At 38.3% G+C, this 20,172-nt stretch overlaps 1 protein-coding gene across 1 annotated transcript in view; it reads right to left on the bottom strand.

Moving 5' to 3' along the window:
• CNTN3 (contactin 3) overlaps positions 1 to 20,172 on the bottom strand; it is a 266,384-nt gene that overhangs the window by 149,867 nt on the left and 96,345 nt on the right. The window contains exon 4 of the mRNA XM_026446851.1: positions 12,593 to 12,688. Within this exon, the coding sequence (XP_026302636.1) occupies positions 12,593 to 12,688 (96 nt within the window). The remainder of the gene's footprint in view (positions 1 to 12,592; positions 12,689 to 20,172) is intronic.

Raw genomic sequence — 20,172 nt, 5'->3', positions numbered from 1 at the left:
TTTTTTTTAATTATCAGTAAAGAATGTCCTTAAAGGAGCAGACTTTCAGCTGTGTCCTGTAGCCTGAAGGCACCTTCAAACCACGCAGTATTTCATCCATACCATTTAAAAAAAAAATTGGAAAATTTTACCAGCATACAGTTTCTGGCTTTTCTTTAAAAATTTACTTTCTCCATGGCAATAATCCACTGGAGCTAAGTAGCCCAGGAACCCTTCAGGTGGAACATTCAGTTTACCACAATCCCTTCTACACTGAATTTTATACAATTTTTCATTATTATATATTGTTTTCTTTATAGTAGAGTTGGAATAATGTAGGCTGGTTATCACATGCAGATCTCTGTCAAAAATGGAAAAATTGGAAGGAAGACTACAAAGGTCAAATAACTCAAGAAAAAAATAAGAGCATGTGGTGAATTACGTTATTATTATTTGCTGCTCCTCTCTGTGGCAGGACACTTCTGGCCCATTTGGTCAGCACTGACCATAACAGTTACTTTGGAAAACGGAATGAACAAAAGTGATGTATATACCACCTGTGAACAGCTTGCATAGTTCAGACAGTTTTATTTTCTCTGTGTCATGAAAATGACACGTCCCAGGTTGGGACCACTCTTTCCCAAAACAACAAAATCACATGGAATACAGATTCAGCCAACCCACTGCTTAGAGGCTATGCGGATAGGAAATTAATCTTTATTCTTAGATGCCTCTGAGGCTTTGGAGTTGTTTGTTGCTGCAACATAACCTAGTGAAAGCTAATGGATGCAGAGCAAATTTCATATAAATAGTGAAAAATATCTCCATGTGTTTTATATACAAAATGTGTCTGTGTCTAATGAATTTAACTTAGCCATGGTTAGGAAAAAAAGCCATGGTAAGAACTGTAACCAGCACATGGGAAATGCATGTGCCAAATCCTTAATAAACTCAAAAAAGAACTGCATTTTCTATATTTTAAAAAAATGCAAATAAAGTAAATGACGCTGTTTAGAGATTTAGCTGTTACCAGGAAAATAATTGCCCAAGCCTCAAATCCTAGCCCTCCTTTCATTTGAATCACTTGTCTGGCTGCTGCAGACCTGTGGGAATAGGGAAAGGTGATCACTGTGCAGTTTCTGTGAATGAATTCTTACTGAAAACTTCATGCATGATTCATTCTACAATTTCTTACCTTTAACCCTGGTATCATTTCAAAGTCCAACTTGCTCAATTTAATGAGGAAAAACAGATTTTAAATAAAAGCCAGATCTCAAAAGGAAGGGGATCAATTTTGAAATTCCCTTCCCACAAGACCAACCTGTGTTTTCCTTCAGACAGAGCAACAATCGCAGGCACAGACGCACAGTAACAACAATAACAACAAAAACAAATTCAAACTACTCTGGGGTGAGGTTCCAAGCGGTGCCTGTGAGGATCAAAAACTACAAAACCTTAACCAAATGGTAAGACAGGTGCTCTGTCTCGTGAGCATTAGCACAGTTGACTACGAAGCACCCACCAGCTACTCCACACCTGGGCAGGTGGACGGATGAAAGCCAGGAAATTTCAGTTACACAACTAGGCAGACTAGCAACTTTGGTCTCCAAGACAGCAGTTTTGTAAAAGTTTTAAAAAAATTATCCTCACACTTTTGTCTCTCCAAGACAGCTAAAGTTTAGGGAAAAAAATCTGCTGAGATGGAAATTACGTAGCTTATAAATAAATGAGTATCAATGTTCCATGTAAGCCACAAAGTTCACTTTGTTTTAGAGTTTAAAATGTCCTACTTCATAAAATTCACCCACAAAAATACTTCAACTCTTGCACTTGCTCTGGCATAAATATTTCTCTATTCCTTTAAATGGATTTTGAAAGCATTTACATTTGTATGACTTGAAGACAATGTGTTTCAAAGTGTGGCTCAAAAACCATCTGAATCAAGACTCTCCTGGGTCAGTGATGAAGAATGCCGGTTTCTAGGAAAGACCCCACTCTATGGGGTCAGAATCTCCGGGAGTGGGACTGTGGAATCTACATTTTAAACAAGCCCCCTAAATGAGCCACTAGAGTTTACAAAACACTGCCCTATGACCAAAAACAATTGATTTGGACTTTATCTGTGTAAGAAACACCCATCAATTGATCTAATACATTGTAAGGTTTCTTTGTTACAGTAGTATGTGTAATATTAATTAAAACACAGGTACACACACATGCATTGCAAGGGAAGTAACCAATGTTTTATTTCCCCCACTTGCTAGTGCACAGATCAATTCTTGGATCTCACCTGGTGTTGCCTAGTCTTTTTTATTTTTATTTTTATTTTTATTTTTTGACCAAAGGCATCAACTAATGGTCATTCTGTTTCTTTTTGGGATAAGAGACAAAGCCTTTACCATTCTTGATTTATAGATAATTTTTTACTTAAAGCGGAAAACATAGGTCAGAACTCTGCCATATCAAAATAAATTCTGCTGAAGCACTCTCTCTCGAACAGTGGATTTAAGCCCCTGAGTTTCCACATGTAATTATTTGATGGGCTTAAGGCTCCTCTGTCTGTAGGTGGATGGAATCAGAGCAAGAAGACTCGGCTGTCTTTAGAGTGAGAAAGAATGATTTTCTCATCCTACTACTGCAGACCAGTTAGGGGATCTGGGAATAAAATGGAAGTGGGAAGTGTGAAGCCATGCTGCTGTGAGAAAAACGTAAGAAATGGTCAGAGGCATTTCTGACGCTTGGGGGAAATTCGCCTGTAGACTGAAAGTCTAAGTAGTAATGAATGAATGAATCCAGTTTCTTGAAGTTGTTTCCATGACCCTGACTCTTTCCGGAGTTCTCTGTGGTATGTTCTATGCTGACTTTAATCCAAAAGGGATGTTGTGACAGCCCCAGGGACAGCTGTCAAAACATAGAGCTGCTGTTTCTCTATTTTTAACATTAAATTTCCTATTCTCCTTGCATGTGTCATTACTACATACATACATACATACCATCCTAAAATGATATCCATTGCATTAGTTATGAGCTTTTGTTTGTAAGAAACAGAAACCCACCAGAGTCAGCCTAAGTAAGGATCAGAATGTGATATATAGACATGAGCTGTTTCATAGAACCCAAGGGCTAGAAAACAGCTACCAAGAAATGAGAGCTGGGGCGCCTGCAGCCCAGGCAGTCTTTCGTCCTTAATCTCTGACCCTGGTCTCTTCTTGTTTCTGTCTGGCTACATCTCTGCTCCTGAGGTATCAGCTTTCTTGGCTGCCTAATCTACATGATAGAAAGGCTCTGTTCCAAACTCTCAAATTCAGACTTGTAGGCTTACAGGTCAAATATCAAATTCTCAGGAGAGAGCATCTGATTGGCTCATCTTGTGGCAGGTGTCCTCCCTGGGCCATTAAGCTGAAGTCAGTTGCAATGTACTGGCTGGGCCCCTGGGGTCACTGATGCTAGTACATGATGGGCATCTCAAAGCCATCTCCATTCCTTTTCTCTAAACATAATTGTTTTAACTTTTTCATCCTCAACCACAGATAATCCAATGAGGAAAGAAACCCAAACATTTTCTAGAACCATGTTTTCTAAAGTGGGGTACAGATATTCCCAGCCAGACAATCCCACAGGGTACAGAAAGAAAGTATAATGAATCCCCTTCATAGATTTACTTTTATTTAGATATTTTAAATTTTTACATTTTTCCATAAACATATTAAGATGGTAGTATATTTGCATGTGTATAAATAAATCAGACATTTCAAACAATTCACATAGATTGCCTTCTTAAATATTCACAATGATCCTATAAGGGTAGGTTCTGTGATTACTCCCCATGTACAGATAAGAAATAAGAGATACAGAGGTTAGGCAACCTATTTCAAATTCCATAGCTTGTAATGTCAGCGTTAGAATTGGCACTAAGCAGTCTAGCTCTAGGTGCCTAGTTTGTACCCTCTCTGCCTCCTTCATAAGTGTATACGTGTGAGTGTGACTGTGGCATGGTGGTACTTAAACAGGTTTTCATTGTTACAGAGTATCTATTAAAGGAGTCTGAAAAACACTGTTTTAGAAGGTGGAAAATGTGGAAATAAAAAAAAATTGAAGCCTATAATGTTTGTGAGCACAGGAAAATTTTCCATCAGAAAGCAACTGACCAGCTGGGCTCACGCCTGTAATCCCAGCACTTTAGGAGGCCAAAGCGGGCATATCACTTGAGGTCAGGAGTTTGAGACCAGGCTGGTCAACATGGCCAAGTCCCATCTTTGTTAAAAATACAAAAATTAGGTGGGTGTGGTGGCGTGTGCCTGTAGTTCCAGCTACTCAGGAGGCTGAGGCATGAGAATTGCTTGAACCCGGGAGGTGGAGGTTGCAGTGAGCCAAGATTGTGCCACTGCACTCCAGCCTGGGCAACAGAGGGACATTCTGAAAAAGAAAGAGAAAAAAGAAAAAAGAAACAAACAAAAAAAAGAAAACCAGAAAGCAACAGACCTAGGTGCCCAAATCTACCATGACATGGGTTTGGACAAATCACCTAACTGCTCTGAGCCTTGGCTTGTCAATGTAGAATGAGAGTAGTAATCTCTTCCTTGAAGTTCTGTTAGGAGCAATAAGCTCTGTGTCTGGCCAGTAATAATGGCACCTATTATTGTCATTCCAGGCTTAACTAGTCACTAGCAAACTCATCATTTTCACTCCCTGTGGGACCATATGTACCTGAGGACAGAATTCCTATCTATCTTCCTATTTCCTGCAAAGTGAACTCAGTGCTTTTCTCTTGGGGAGTGGTTTCGGGCAGTATTCAACAAGTATCAATTTGGATATATTTCTATCAACTTCATAAGCAATATGCTCAGTTTTTCTTACTTAATATCAATCTTATTCAAGTGAAGAAACATATTTATTATAGCAAAATCTTACTATAAGACATATCACATCTTCCACAAATAAATAGCTATTTGATGAATACTTGAGTAAATCAAGAATGAATACAGTGGATGGATGGATGGATGGATGGATGGATGGATGGATGGATGGAATGATGCCTGGATGGACAGATTTAGAAAGAAAAAAAAAGGAAAGTTGGAAGGCAGGCTCAATTAATGTTTTAAATTCACAGCTTCCACATTCAGGCACTTTGGAGAAATTCAGGATTTTCATCTTCATTTCCAACTACAAAATGGTCTATACAGTACAACAAATGTTTCCTTTAGAGATCAAAATATTTTACAGTTATCCATATAAAAGCACTTAAAGTTTATGTGTCAATCGATTTAGAACATACTTGTCTTAATGCGACTATAAATCTGTTAATATTCTGAACTCCTGAAAATGTCAATAGTCACATCAGTATTGACATATTCAAAAAAATAGTTTATAATTTTGAGATTCATTCAGTCTACAGATGGATTACCTAACTGTTTGCCATGACATGCTAACCTATCCTCAGGATAGGAGCAATAAATAAGCAGTAATATGCTATTGTACAGATGCCAATTTCTCAATAGCCTATCAATCATCTGCTTCCTAGTCTTGATCTTGCAGTTTGTGATGACATAAGTGCTGCTGTAATGCAATCTTTGCACCTACTCCTTTAGGGAAGGTGGAAATCACTGGGCTATTAGAGAAGTAGTCTACACAGTGACCTCTGATGCAAATTTGATGGGAGCCAGAAAGCATATTCTTAATTCCTTTTTTCCCCCCTAAAGAGACAAAGTATTGCTATGTTGCCCAGTCTGGTTTCAAACTCCTGGCTTCAAGCGATCTTCCCATCTTGGCTTCCCAAAGTGTTGGGATTACAAACGTGAGCCACCACGTCCACTACAGAAGGCATATTCTTTTTTTTTTTTTTTTGGAGACAGAGTCTCACTCTGTTGCCCAGGCTGGAGTGCAATGGCACAATCTTGGCTCACTGCAAGCTCCACCTCCCGGGTTCCAGCAATTCTCCTGCCTCAGCTTCCCAAGTAGCTGAGATTACAGTCACCTGCCACCACACCTGGCTACTTTTTGTATTTTTAGTAGAGATGGGGTGGGGTTTCACCATCCTGGCCAGGCTGGTCTCAAACTCCCAACCTCAGGCAACCTGCCTGCCTTGGCTTCCCAAAATGCTGAGATTACAGGCATGAGCCACCATGCCCAGCTAGAAAGCATATTCTTTCTTCCCAAACAAAACATCAAATTTAGAGATTCATCTCTGTATCTTTTTTATTTTGACACTACCTACACATATATTATGTATTCTTGACTTCAAGATTTTGAAAAAACGCTAATGTTTTAAGGTTTATATTTTATTTTATTAAAATTTTTTTTTATCTTTTTTTTTTTTTTTGGAGACAGAGTCTCACTCTGTTGCCCAGGCTGAAGTGCAAGGCGCAATCTCGGCTCACTGACACCTCTGCCTCCAGGGTTCAAGCGATTCTCCTGCCTCAGCCTCTCAAGTAGCTAGGACTATAGGCGCATGCACCACCATGCCTGGCTAACTTTTTTTTGTATTTTAATAGAGGGGGTTTCACCATGTTACCCAGGCTGGTCTTGAACTCCTGAGTTCAGGTAATCCGCCCTCCTCGTGCCCCCGAAGTGCTAGGATTACAGGCGTGAGCCACCACACCTGGCCCATTGTAAAGTTTAACTGTATTACCTGCAGAAGAGTAGCAAAGTTGTTCTTCAAGGAAAACTGTGTACCTAAGATGAAGCTGTATTATACTTACAGATTAAATTGTTTGAGGAAATTGTTGTTCTGAGACACAATCACATCCAAAAACACTAGTCATGTGTCTCACTGCATTGATGAAGTCTAGCAACTGGACAAGTCTTCCTAGAGATGAAGATGCCTATTTAGTGCCTTTTCTTTAGGTTCTCCCAGCTAAGCTACCTGAGCTGACTTCTGTTTTTCAGTCTATCCATCTTGGGCAAAGAAAAAAAAAAAAAAGATGTTGATACCGAAGTTGTAAATCCCATGCCATCTGGGCATGTTGCTAACAGTTCTCACCTTTGTCACATCAGGGTTTACAAGGCAATTTTTAGCATAATGTCACTTCAGCCTCTATTACCTGCTGTTTGGCATCTCACATTCTCTTTTTTCCATCCCAAGGGCTATGTTGTTATAATATGTGAATGGCAGTGTACAAGACTTCCATTTCAAGAATATGTGCATAGCAGAGATATGGAAAGCTGAATCAAGACACAAAAGTCATTTGCTGATTAAACACTGGGACACACTCAAGCCTGTCTTCTACTCAGAATAAATTTTTATCAGCCATTGTTGAACAGAACTCATCTCTTTATTAACATGCATGTATGTAATAACTTGATTAACCTATGAATTCCTGAGTGATCAATATTTATCATAAGGTGCCCATGAACTAGTCTTATGACCTTACTGAAAACAGGGTAATTTTTCTCGTGTATATGAATGTCTAATGATTGTGTAGTGATATCAGCAACTGAATGGTAATTAACACGAACTCCCAGCTTTTCACATGACTGATAACTAGATTAATAATTATGCTGCAGGTAATGCATGTCCAGTCCTCTATTTCTGGCTTTTGATTTCCTAGTTTTCTAACAGATTTGGGGAGGTTAATTCCTCTTGCTTCAGAGAGGTGCTGGATTGCTCTGCAGAGAAAGCAATGACTAGGAAGTGGCAGAAAATGCCACAGAATGATGGGGAGATAAGAACCTTCTCAGATGACAGCAGCCTGTTGCTGTGAGGTTACAGGGATTCCTAGGAAAAACCATAAAACACTTTTTTTGTTATTATAGTATCAAATAAATGGCAAATGCTCTTATGCAAATCTGCCCCAAGTTGCTGATACTATCTCATAAATTACATAGATGAATTAAGGAAATACGACTAACATATGCAGTTTCCACATTTTGGGATCCTTATTTAGGCCTTTTCCACATCTATCTTCCTAATCTAGTTGTGGAGAACATTTCTGGATTTTATCCCAAATAAGCAAAAGAAAGTTATAAACTTACTGCACTAAGAGGAGATTTTAACACAATTTTACTATGAGTCAAAACATTTAGTTAACTCTGGGGATATTTCTTCTAATGTGATTTTAAGCATTGCCGACGTGTTAAACAATGGGCTGGAAAATTAAAACAAAACCATGAACTGTGCTGCCTCTGATTTTGAAACGTCAGAGCTTTTGGCTTAAGACAGTGTCACTTCTGCTGAGGACTCTGTGCCTTCTCATTTGGAGAACAGCAACAGGGTGCTGGTTTAGAGCATGCCATACTAGAAAGAGCCCTGGTCATGAGTCAGAGCCTCCAGGTTCTAGTTTTACTTCTTCACAGCTCTGTGATTTTAGGTTGGCCGCCTCCTCTCTGAGGCACACTTTGCAAACTCCCAAAGTGTAGCCCTAAATAAAAGCTGGAGGGCTTTGCGCTGAAGCTTAGTTTCTGGCCTCGTGACTCATGTGCCATTTCTAAGCAGGAAGTCTGGGCTCAAGGCACTAGGCAATGGCTGGTTAAGAGCCCACGCTCTTAGCATCTCCAGGACTCAGCTTCCAGACTCTACTGTACATTGTCACTCATCTTCCTCCCCATACTTTTACCCAAAAAGAATCTCACTAGAAGGTAATTTCCACAAAGGACTAGAATACTGCTTGGCATCTAAGCAACACTCAATAGACAGAGGCTAATACTATTATGATTATTTTTATTTTATTTATTGTATTTTTTTTTTTGAGACAGGGTCTCGCTCTGCTGCCTAGGCTGGAGTGCAGTGTTACGATCAGCTCACTGCAACCTCCACCTCCTGAGTTCAAGCGATCCTCCCACCTCAGCCTCCCAAGTAGCTGGGACTACAGGTGTGCATCACCATGTCTGTCTAATTTTTTGTATTTTGGGTAGAGGTGGGGTTTTACCATGTTGCCCAGGCTGGTCTTGAACTCCTGAGCTCAAGCAATCTGCCTGCCTTGGCCTCCCAAAGTGCTGGGATTACAGACATGAGCCATTGTGCCCAGCTGGTTATTATTATTATTATTACTGCCTTTCTTTGCTTACCGTGTTAGGCTGATACAAGAGGGAATACAACAGACAAATAAAATATGATTGCATCTTCAGTAATCATAAAAATAACAAATTTAAACATTTCTAACCACAGAGAAGGAACCAAGAAGAAATGTGAAGTGAATAAAGGTAACACAAAGTGTGGAAGACAGACAAGGGCAAGCACATGTCCTGTAGGGACTGTGCGACTTTGTGGGAAGAAAACCAAATGGGCCACAGTGCAGGCCATAAGTTCTCTGATTAATCCCTCATCGCTTGTACTGATACACCCTGGAGTGACAACTTCAGCTGCTCTCTGACCTGGCTCACACCCTCTACTGAATTAAAGGCCATGAGTCAAAAAGGTGATGAAGCAGGGCTGATACCAGCTGCTGTGGACAGAGTTGACTCTGATCTGTCAATGCCAGCACCTGTCTGGTTGGCACCCAGGGCATTTTGGCTGTTAAATGATTATATCTCCACAAAATTTCCAGTAAACTCTCAAAAAGCATGTATAACTGGCCAAATTTTAAAAAACGTATTCCTTACATGAATGTGTTCATTTCTTCAACCAATATTCACTGTTTGTTGCAAATCAGCCTTGTACTAGACTCTTGGGTGCAAACACCAACATAGACCTGTCCTCAAGAAGCTCATAAGCCAATGTGTTAAGACAGTGGATGTGAACTGTGAAGACCTCAGCATTACAGACACTTGGATCAACGAGCACCACATTTTTTAGCATCTAAGTCTGCACAATCTGGAACTGAGGGAAGTATGCTTTTGGTCAATGTTATTTGCTCTCCTATGCATGCTCTGGGTTCTTATGGGTACATGTCTGACATCTGGGAAGATTTCTTCCCACCTTCACCTATTTGACTTCCACTGTCATCCCAACCTAGTGTTTTAAAAATGAAAGGATTCGGCTGGGCGCGGTGGCTCACGCCTGTAATCCTAGCACTTTGGGAGGCGGAGGCAGGCGGATCACCTGAGGTCTGGAATTTGAGACCAGACTGACCAACATGGAGAAACCTCGTCTCTACTAAAAATACAAAATTAGCCGGGTGTGGTGGTGCATGCCTGTAATCACATCTACTCTGGAGGCTGAGGCAGGAGAATGGCTTGAACCCAGGAGGTGGAGGTTGCTGTGAGCCGAGATTGTGCCATTGCACTCCTGCCTGGGCAACAAGAGTGAAACTCCATCTCAAAAAAAAAAAAAAAGAAAAAAGAAAAGAAAGGACTACCGTTGAAAGTCACCAAAGGCAAAGAAAAATCAGGATATCATTACTTAGGATAGGTGTGATGGGCTAACAGTTCTCCAATTTTATAACATTTGAATAGATTTATCTTTTGGGACATGCTTCATCCAACAGCTTACTAAGACATGTTCAATGTGTGCATACTTAGCCAACCAAAAAGTTCCTCCTTTCCAATCAGTGAATGTATCTAATCATAATAACACTTAAAGAAAACCACTCAGTTGGAATTTTAAATTGGGTCAACACCTATAAAACTGATCACAACCAAGACTATCCAGCAATTATTTTATGTCCATTTGAGACAATATAAATTTAAATTATTTTGATACTTCCTTCCTAGATGTAGTTTTAGCAATTATTTATTTCTGTCTAATATATCTCCCTCTTTTTACTCATAATAAACACTTCCTTTGGAAACTGCTTTTTTTCTCATTCCAGTGCTTGTCAGTAGGTGGACAGACTCAAGTCCTCAGCTTCAGGGCTCCCATAAATAAGGCTGATTCTAAAAGAATCAGGAGCCACAGAGAAATAGGGTGTCTGCTTCATTAGGATATTTAGCATTAAGGATCACAGAGCTTAGAGCTGTCAGAGGCCACCTTTGCCCCTACAAGGAATATACATGGGAATGGAGGCAATATTGAGACAAGTGGAATCAAGAAATATAGGGAAAAATTGATGGTTTATGAAATTGGTTCAATCCCTGAATCCAACAAATTGGGTTTTCAGGGAGCAGACCCCTAAATAGAGTTTGGAATATAAGCTTTTAATCAATGATCAAAACCCATAAAGGAAAACCTAGGATTCAACTAGGAAGAGAAAGAAACTGAACTGTGATGTGGTCCAACAAAGACATGGTCATCCTGACAGGAAGCTGTGGATTCAATCAGAAATGACCAGTGTTGGTCAGAAATGGCTGACCCTTCATATCCCAGCCTTGCTCAGTCACTAGATGTGGGCTTCCTCAAGAGGGGTGTGACTATGGGCAAGTGTCTCTCTACAGCTGGGGCAGACCAGGAAGGAGTGAGAGCTGGTGGCCATCCACTAACCCCACACCCCATGGCGAGACAGCATGTCCTTCTCGATGGCGTATGTCTTTGTAAAACTACACAGTGCTACTAGAAGCCATTTGATCATCCCAGTTATGTGAGCCTGCAAACTCCCAATTTTTTGTCAAGACAGTTTGACTTCTGTTACTTTGTTTGCAATCAAGAAGCTCTATGCTTCCCTTGAAAGTTAAAGTTCTTCTGAAACGTCAAGATTCCAGCAATTATGAATACCCTTGAAATAAATTGGAGAACACAATTTAAATCCACAGCAGATCACGTGATGGCTGGCAATCCTATTTGTTAATCAAGTTCCAAGTCTGCAGTCTCCAGATGGTTCACAAATTTCAAGTGGCCAGATCCTGAAGATGGGAGATATCTGTTTTATTGGGCTGAGGGTTTGTGATCTAAACTGACAACTCACTGGGTGGAAACGACTGTAATTTGTATAGCACAGAACAAATAAATTCCAGCATGTTTTCCTTTGAATAAGTTTTACTATAATGACAAGTAGACTTCTCAGTTTTGCTTCTGGTCAGAAAGATCCACTCTAACTTGTTTATCTCCCAGTAATTCTCATCCTCTCAATAACAAAATGTGTGTTTCTCTGAGAACAGTGATTTATTCATTAATAATGCCCTCTTTGTTCCTGCAAGTGACCAAGTTTGCAATAGAGAGCACGATAGGAAAATCAAACCAGCACTCTAGGCTCATACTGGAGAGATAATCAAATTATTTTCATATGTGCTGAAGTTCATTTTCACTCTGGGTCACCATCTTGGTAAGGTTCTGAATTTCTAGTAATATTTCAATTTATACCAATATAGCATAAAATTTGCACTTCCAATGCCCCAATGTAAATGATGTGAATATACACACATATCATTTATATATATATATAAAATACATATATAAAGAGGCTTATTGGCACATACTAATAAGCTTGTGTGTATGAGAGAGAGAGAGAGAGAGAGAACGAGAGGCAGACAAACAGCAAAGATCCAATTTGACATGGCATAAGACTAAAAAGCAAATGATAATGGTGTAATGACAAAGCATTGTTTAGCACCATTAGGTAACTGAAGCGAATGTGATCTCTCTTGTCTTTAAAACCCCAAAAGTCAATGAGTCAATTGTTTAGAAACTTCTCTGGATGGACTATTTTCTGTAGAGTTCCTCATATTCCAACTCAGCTGACAGAATCTAATGCCCAAGTTATCAAGTTTCTCAGAGTTAATTTACAGATGCAGTAACAGTACATGCGCTGCAGGCCTTGCCCTGAACCTTAATAAATATGAAAAGCAGAAACAGAGCATGACTCACCTCCAGAGTGCGGTGGGGGGCCGCACAGCAGCACAACTCCCTGGCCTTCACGCACAGACACTGTACTCCTCATTTTGGTTTTAAAATTTTCAAGATCTGATTTGAAAACAAAACAAAACTGAATTTCAGAAAGGCCAATTAAATGACAAATTTTACACCAAGACCTTCCTTTCTCTTAGAAAACAATTTCATTTTTTGCTTTTTTTCTTTAAAAATTTTTATTTTTATTTACTTAGAATTTCACCCTTTATTTTAGATTCAGGAGGTACACGTACATGCTTGTTATGTGGTTATATTGTGTAATGCTGAGGTTTGGGGTATGATTGATCTTATCACCCAGGAAGTGAGTACGGAACCCAGTACGTAGTTTTCTAATCCTTGCCCCTCTCCCTTCCTCCCCATTCTAGTCGTCCCCAGGGTCCATTGTTGCCATCTTTACAGTCATAAGTACCTAATATTTATCTTCCACTTATAAGTAAGAACACACAGTATTTGGGTTTCTGTTCCTGCATGGAAAACAATTTTAAAATCTCTTTCCAAGAACCTAGAGAGAAAACTACTTGCTTTGAGGTAGAAAAGCTGATTTCTTTATTAAAACTTCTAGAAATTCAGCAATACAATATAAATATATACCCACTGATCCCACGTTGCTGAAATAGTGTCAAAAATGGCATAAACTATCCAAAGGCAAAGTGTATATCAGAATGAACCAAGCAGATAATATAATTCAAAAAAGGAAATGAAATATCCTAAATCAAAAATATACATAAATACGACTTTCACATTCACCAGTGATTCACCATGTCATGAATACGTTCAGCTTTAACTTGTAAAAATGACCAACTATTCATGAATTTCCCTCCTAAAATATTCTATAATAAATAGCCTAAATAGATTTTATTCTACCTATAATTATTTTTATTTACAAAAATATGTGAAAATATTCAGTTTCTGAGTACAAGTCCTATTTTCCCCAAATTGTGAAGGGCTCTGTAGAAGATATATTGTCACTGGAAATTACCAAGTACGTAGAATTCAAAGGATAACAGTAATTTAAATCAGCATATTCCCTTTTATTTATAGCTGCTAAAAATAATTATAAGTATCCAAAGAATTTTTTAAGTGTTTAAAAAAGTTAAAAAAATAGCAATCAAGGGCAAATACTATTCTGATTACCAGCGGTTATTTTTAGAGAACATTTAATTTCTTCCAACGGCAATCCAGTACAGCAAATACTGATTCATTCTTTCCAACTTAAATTACAGGAGAGAGAAAATTCTGTTGACTTCGTTTTTAAAAATGCTTTAGTCTATAGGGAAAGAGGAAGAAAGACCTGTTTCTCTAAACTCTGACTTACAAAAAAAATGCTTGTGATTAACACAGTTAATATACTCTATGGTGTCACTTTCTGTATCAGAACAATTGCACTGTCAGTTTCTGAAAGAATATACTGATTTCACAGCTCTTAAGGGCTTATATAAATTGCCTAAGTGGTGTCTATACAGAGTGAAACAGTAGATGTATTTTAGAATACGACTTGGAGAGTTTCAACTTTTCTTTGAAAAATATAAAAAGCAAAATAATTACCTTCAAATTGATAAAACCAGAACCTGTAAACATTTAAGGATATTCTAAGGACTATATAGCAGTATATCAGAGAGAAGTAAGAGGGCCTATGTGCCTCATATTATTGTTACTGAAAAGTAGTATTAAATTGCAGAGTTTTAAATATGGAGTAAAGTGATTCAGCAAAACTCTCATGTGTGCCCATAAAGGAGAAAAAGACAGTTGATGGACTTATTGTAACCACAGGCTATCCAGCAGAAATTATACAGTAACAGAGTATTGTAAAATCTGTAACTAAAATGCAACATTCTCAAAACATTAGGCCTCTGGAATGTAACTAACTGAGTTAGAACTGCAAAACTGGACCATCCAAATGTTTACCAATGGCTAAATGGGGCAGTACATCATATCAGAATGTAGCTCATACATGGAATTTCCAAAGATTATTTTTTGATGATCAAGTATGTATCATCATTGCTGACTTCCTGTCCAATTCCTAGTTATCTTCTGCCGTATATTATTTCATGGTGTGGAAGTTTTCTATCACTGATTTTAGCTAGAATATGTAAAAAAGTATAGAATAGTTCTATGGAAACCAGTAATGTCTCCTCCAAAGGTAAAATCTCTTTTGCCTAAGCACAAATATAGCTGGCACAGATCTGCCCATTGGTCTAGATACATGCATTGATACTCTTTCTGCAGTGCATGAGTGCAAGGAATATTGTTCTGGATATCTGATATGGCCAGTTCATGGACGTAGCATCAGGAAACAAAGAAAAATAACTTCATCATAATGGCACATTTTAAGTGGCACTTTGCTGAAAAGGGGGTAAGTATACAGAGGACTGCGTAGTTAATCTACAGGTGTAACCAAGGCTTTAACAAGCAGAACCCGGCCAAATAGACGGACAGTAGCAGTAGCAGCCAGAGGGCCAGGGTGGGCATTTTTCTGAGGCAGATGGAGCAACATAGATGTATAAGAACATATATGTTACAGTCAAGGTATAGCAAGACTTTTCTCCTTTTTTTGCAACACTAGGAACTACGGGACAAGAGTAGTGTCAATGTCTAATAAGTTTCAGATCATTGAAATATCTAGTGCAAGATTACAAGTGTCACTCAAATGTAAGTCAAGCTATATATAGCCCAATTGTGAACTTCAAAAACAAACTAAGATGATAAAGAACACCTACAAGTAACTACAGCTAACATCATATTTAATGGTGAAAGACCGAGTGCTTTCCCCCACAGAATCAGAAATACAAGGGAGTTAAGCAGATCACAGGTTACAATTTGTACACACTAACAATAAACATGTAAAAACTGAAATTAAAAACTCAAAACCACTCACAATTGTTCCAAATAAAATAAAATCCTCAGGTAAATTACATATAACAAAACATGCAAAAGATCTGTATACTGAAAATTACAAAATGCTAATGAAAAAGAAAAAAAATGGAGAGGCTTAAATAAATGCAGACACATACTATGTACATGGATTGTCAGATTCAACATAATTGCTGTTCTTCCCAAATTAATACACTGTTATATGCTGTAAAACGACATTTCGGTCAATGGTGGCCCACATATATGGCCAGACCATCTTTACAACAATGGCATCATAGCCATCATGACATAGTAGTGAAATATATTACTCCTGTATTTGTGGTGATGGTGTAAAAAACCTACTATGCTGCCCGTCACATAAAAGTCTTGCATATACAATTATGTATAGCATATAATACTTGAGAATGATACCAAACAATTGTTAAGGGTTTATGTATTTACTATGCTATAATTTTTTTGTTATTTTAGAATATATTACTTCTACAAATTAAAAAAAAAAAAAAAAAAGGTTAACCATAAAACAGCCTGAGGTAGACCCTTCAGGAGTTTTTTGGAAGGAGGCATTGTCATTATATGAGATGACAGCTTCATGCATGTTATTGCCCCTGAAGATCTTCCAGTGGGATAAGATGTGGAGGTGGAAAACAGTGATATTGATGATCCTGACCCTGTGTAGGCCTAGGTTAAGTGTGTTTTTAAATGTTTTTGGCAAAAACACTTAAAAAAAAAACAAAATTAAAAAGCTTTTAGAATAAGTGTATAAGAAAACAGTTTAGTAACGCTTTATAATGTGTGTTTTAAGCTAAGTGTTATTATGGGTCAAAACTTATAAAACATTAAAAAGTTCATAAATACAAAAGTTACAGTAAGCCAAGATTAATTTATTACTGAAACATATTTTTATAAATTCAGTGTAGCCTAAGTGTACAGTGTTTATGAAGTCTACAGTAATGTACAGTAATGTCCTAGGCCTTCACATTCACTCACCACTCACTCACCAATTCACCCACAACAGCCTCCAGTTCTGCAAGCTCCATTCATGGTAAGTGTTCAGTATAGATATACCATGTCCTGTCTTTTATATTGTACTGTACCTTTTCTATGCTTAGATATGTTCAGAAACACAAATATTCACCACTGTCACAGTTGCCTACAGTATTAAGTAAAGTGATCTGCTGTAGGTCTGTAGCCTAGCAGCAACAGTCTATACTATACAGCCTAGGTATGTAGTAGGTTATGCCATCTGAGTATGGTAAGTACATACTATGATGTTTGATGAAATCACCTAATGATGCATTTCTCAGTACATATCCCTGTCATTAAGTGACACATGAGTGTATAAGTTTAATATAATTCTGATCAAAATACCAGCATGGTTTTCGGTTTGTTCTTTTTCTTTTGTAGATAAAGACAAGCTTATTCTAAAATTTATATGCAAAGATACAGGACTTAGAATGCCTAAAACAATCTAGACTAAAAACAAAGCAGGAAGAATCACTCTACCTAATATTGAGGCTTATAATATAGCTACAATGATCAAGATCATGTGGTAGTGGCACAGGGAGAAACACATAGATCCATAGAGCAAAACAGAGAACCCAGAAATAGACTCACAAAAATGGGCTCAGCTGATTTTTGAAAAAATGCACTTCAATGGAAGGATAGAAAAAAAAAAATCAACCGAAACTTTACTCAGTTTAAAAATCAACTCAAAATAGACCACAAACTTAAATGTAAAACATAAAGCTATAGAACTTTTATTTAAAAATTATTGGAAACCATCTTTGGGATGCAAGGCGAGGCAAAGAGTTTTTACACTTGACACCAATTGAATGGTCTTTACAAGGAAGGACTGATAAACCAGACTGCATCAACATTTAAAACTTCTGCTCCGTGAAAGTTCAAGTGAAGAGGATGTAAAAAAAAAGCTACGAACTGGGAGGATATACTTGAAAACCACTTATCCACTAAAGAAACAGTATCTAGAATAAGTAAGACTGCCCAAAATTCAATAGTATAAAACATATGATTCCATTAGAAAATGGGAAGAAGACACAAAGAAATAGTTCACTGAAGAGGAAAAACAGATGGAAAATAAGGACCTGAAAAGATACTCAACATCATTAGACATCAGGGAAATTCAAATTAAAACTACAATGAGCTATCACTCCACACCTACCAAAACAGCTAAAAACAAAAAACAAAACAGTGACAGCACTAAATCTTGGAGAGGATGTAAGGAGGCTGGATGATTCAGACATTGTCTTGTTAAGTATAAAATGTTAAAGCTACTATGGAAAACATTTTTTTTTGTTTGTTTCCTGTAAAACGAACCACATGCAACTACCATATGACCAGCAATTGCAGTCTTAGGCATTTATCCTAGAGAAATGAAAACACTTGTTCACACAAACACCTGTACATAAAAGTTCACAGAGTTTTATGTGTAATAGCCCTAAACTGGAAACAACCCAAGTACCTTCGATGTGTGAATGGTTAAATGCACATTGCTACATCCATACCATGGAATGCTACCCTGCAATTCAAAGCAATGAAATCTTCATACACCCAACCCCTTTGATGAATCTTCAGGAAATTATGCTGACAAACATATGCCAATTCCAAAAGGTTACTTACTATATGATTCCATTTATGTAAAACTTTAAAACATTCAGATTTTAGAAACAGAGTTTGGTGCTGAGGACGGTGTTTTACAAGTGTAATCCCAGCAACTCCAGAGGCTGAGGTAGGAGGATTGCTTGAGGCCAGGAGTTAGAGACAAGCCTGGGCAATATAGTGAGACCCCATCTCTTAAAAAAATTAAAACAAAAACAGAAATGGGAGTAAATCGGTGGCTGCCAACTTTAGGGAAGGTGGAGGCAGGGGTGGGAGTGTTGTTATCAAAGGGGACTATGAGGGATCCTCGTGGGACCTGAACTGTTCTCTTTCTTGACTGTGGTGGTCAACACATGAACATCCATGTGATAAAATTAGAACTAAATACACATACACAATGAGTATGTATAAACCAGGGAAATTTGAATTAAAAAATAATAAGCAAGCAAGCAAAGATAAAATCCAGCTCTCTGTATTTCCTTTTATTTTCTTTCCTCTTCCCCCACATTTCCTACAGGACAGAAGTGGCTCGCTGACCCCACTTCTGGCCATCAGCTCTGTGTGCTACTCTACCAGAGTCCAAAGCTCCAGTCACAACATGGGGCCAGTTATCTCCAAAGTCAACCTCAAAGAAAGGTGTGCAGAGAGAGAGCTTAGGGAAGAACACTCCTCCTTGTGACTAGCTTTTTGTAAAAATTCACATGGACCATTTCTGGTGTATAAAAGTCTTCACCTTGATACATGTCTGTTAATTTTCTATTTAGGCCTGGTTTTCTATCGCCTACCGAAGCTCTGCACTTCAGGTTGATCTTCCCATGCAGTGGCAAGGAAAATCACAGGAAACAATCAATGCATATGGAGAAAAGAAATTGGGGTCACTCTGACTTTCTCTGACATTCTGTGCTCAATCTGTTTCCCCTTCCTACATATTGTTGGTGTTGGTTTCTCACCTGGATTGACCTAGGTAGTGAACTACCAAGCAGAGTATGTGAAATATCACTTGGTGTCACTGCAGGGGTATAGTGCACGAGTCTGTCTCTGTATGACTTAAAATCAACCAGAACAATGACTACCATTTCCCAACAAGTAAATTTGAGTAAACTTGTGTCAAGCCAAGTTAAATGAGTTTCTTTATGCAAAATAAGTCAGAGACCTTAATATAAATTATGGACTGATAATGTCTACTAAAGTGGAATGGATATTATAGAGTATCCTAAATGTATTTGACCAAATAATTCTATGTAGAAAATTTTATGGGAAATGCTGGCAAAGGCCATATGTGCAATTGGGCACAGAAATATTAAAAAAGATGTCAATAAGAGACTGCAAAGTAAAACAAGCCATTTTCCCTTTAAAAGAACTAAAATGGAACATAATAGTGGCAATATATCTGAAATGGTGGCCAGCTGACTAAATGGTCTCAACATTTAAAAACTGAAGAGCTCTGCCTCAAAATGCTTTTTATCTACTTGTGATCACAGCATGAAGAGCAAGTAAAATCACTGTCACTGAAAACTGGATGTGAGCTTTATTACTTGTATAATACAACGTTATTTGATGCTATGAGGTGAAGTCTTACCTCTTCAATTAAAATGAAAAATACTATCCAGTAGTGACAATTTGTACCAGGAACACAGACACAGGCAATGTAACAGTCTTCCATATGTAATACCTTAAACATCTTTAATGTTTAATGTTGAAATGCTTAGTGATTGGTAGTTATCAAATTAAATCATTACATGAGCAGTGTAAATGACAAGACTGCCTTTGAAAGAATCAGGTCGCTGCCAATAAAAGAAAGTTGTGGCCGGGCGCGGTGGCTCAAGCCTGTAATCCCAGCACTTTGGGAGGCCGAGACGGGCGGATCACAAGGTCAGGAAATCGAGACCATCCTGGCTAACACGGTGAAACCCCGTCTCTACAAAAAAATACAAAAAACTAGCCAGGCGAGGTGGCGGGTGCCTATAGTCCCAGCTACTCAGGAGGCTGAGGCAGGAGAATGGTGGGAACCCGGGAGGCGGAGCTTGCAGTGAGCTGAGATCCGGCCACTG

This window comes from Piliocolobus tephrosceles, chromosome 2 (genome assembly GCF_002776525.5).
Source record: "Piliocolobus tephrosceles isolate RC106 chromosome 2, ASM277652v3, whole genome shotgun sequence".
Classification (NCBI taxonomy): Eukaryota; Metazoa; Chordata; class Mammalia; order Primates; family Cercopithecidae; genus Piliocolobus; species Piliocolobus tephrosceles.
Note: the sequence above shows the minus strand (reverse complement) of the source record. Positions and strands in the feature narration are given on the sequence as shown.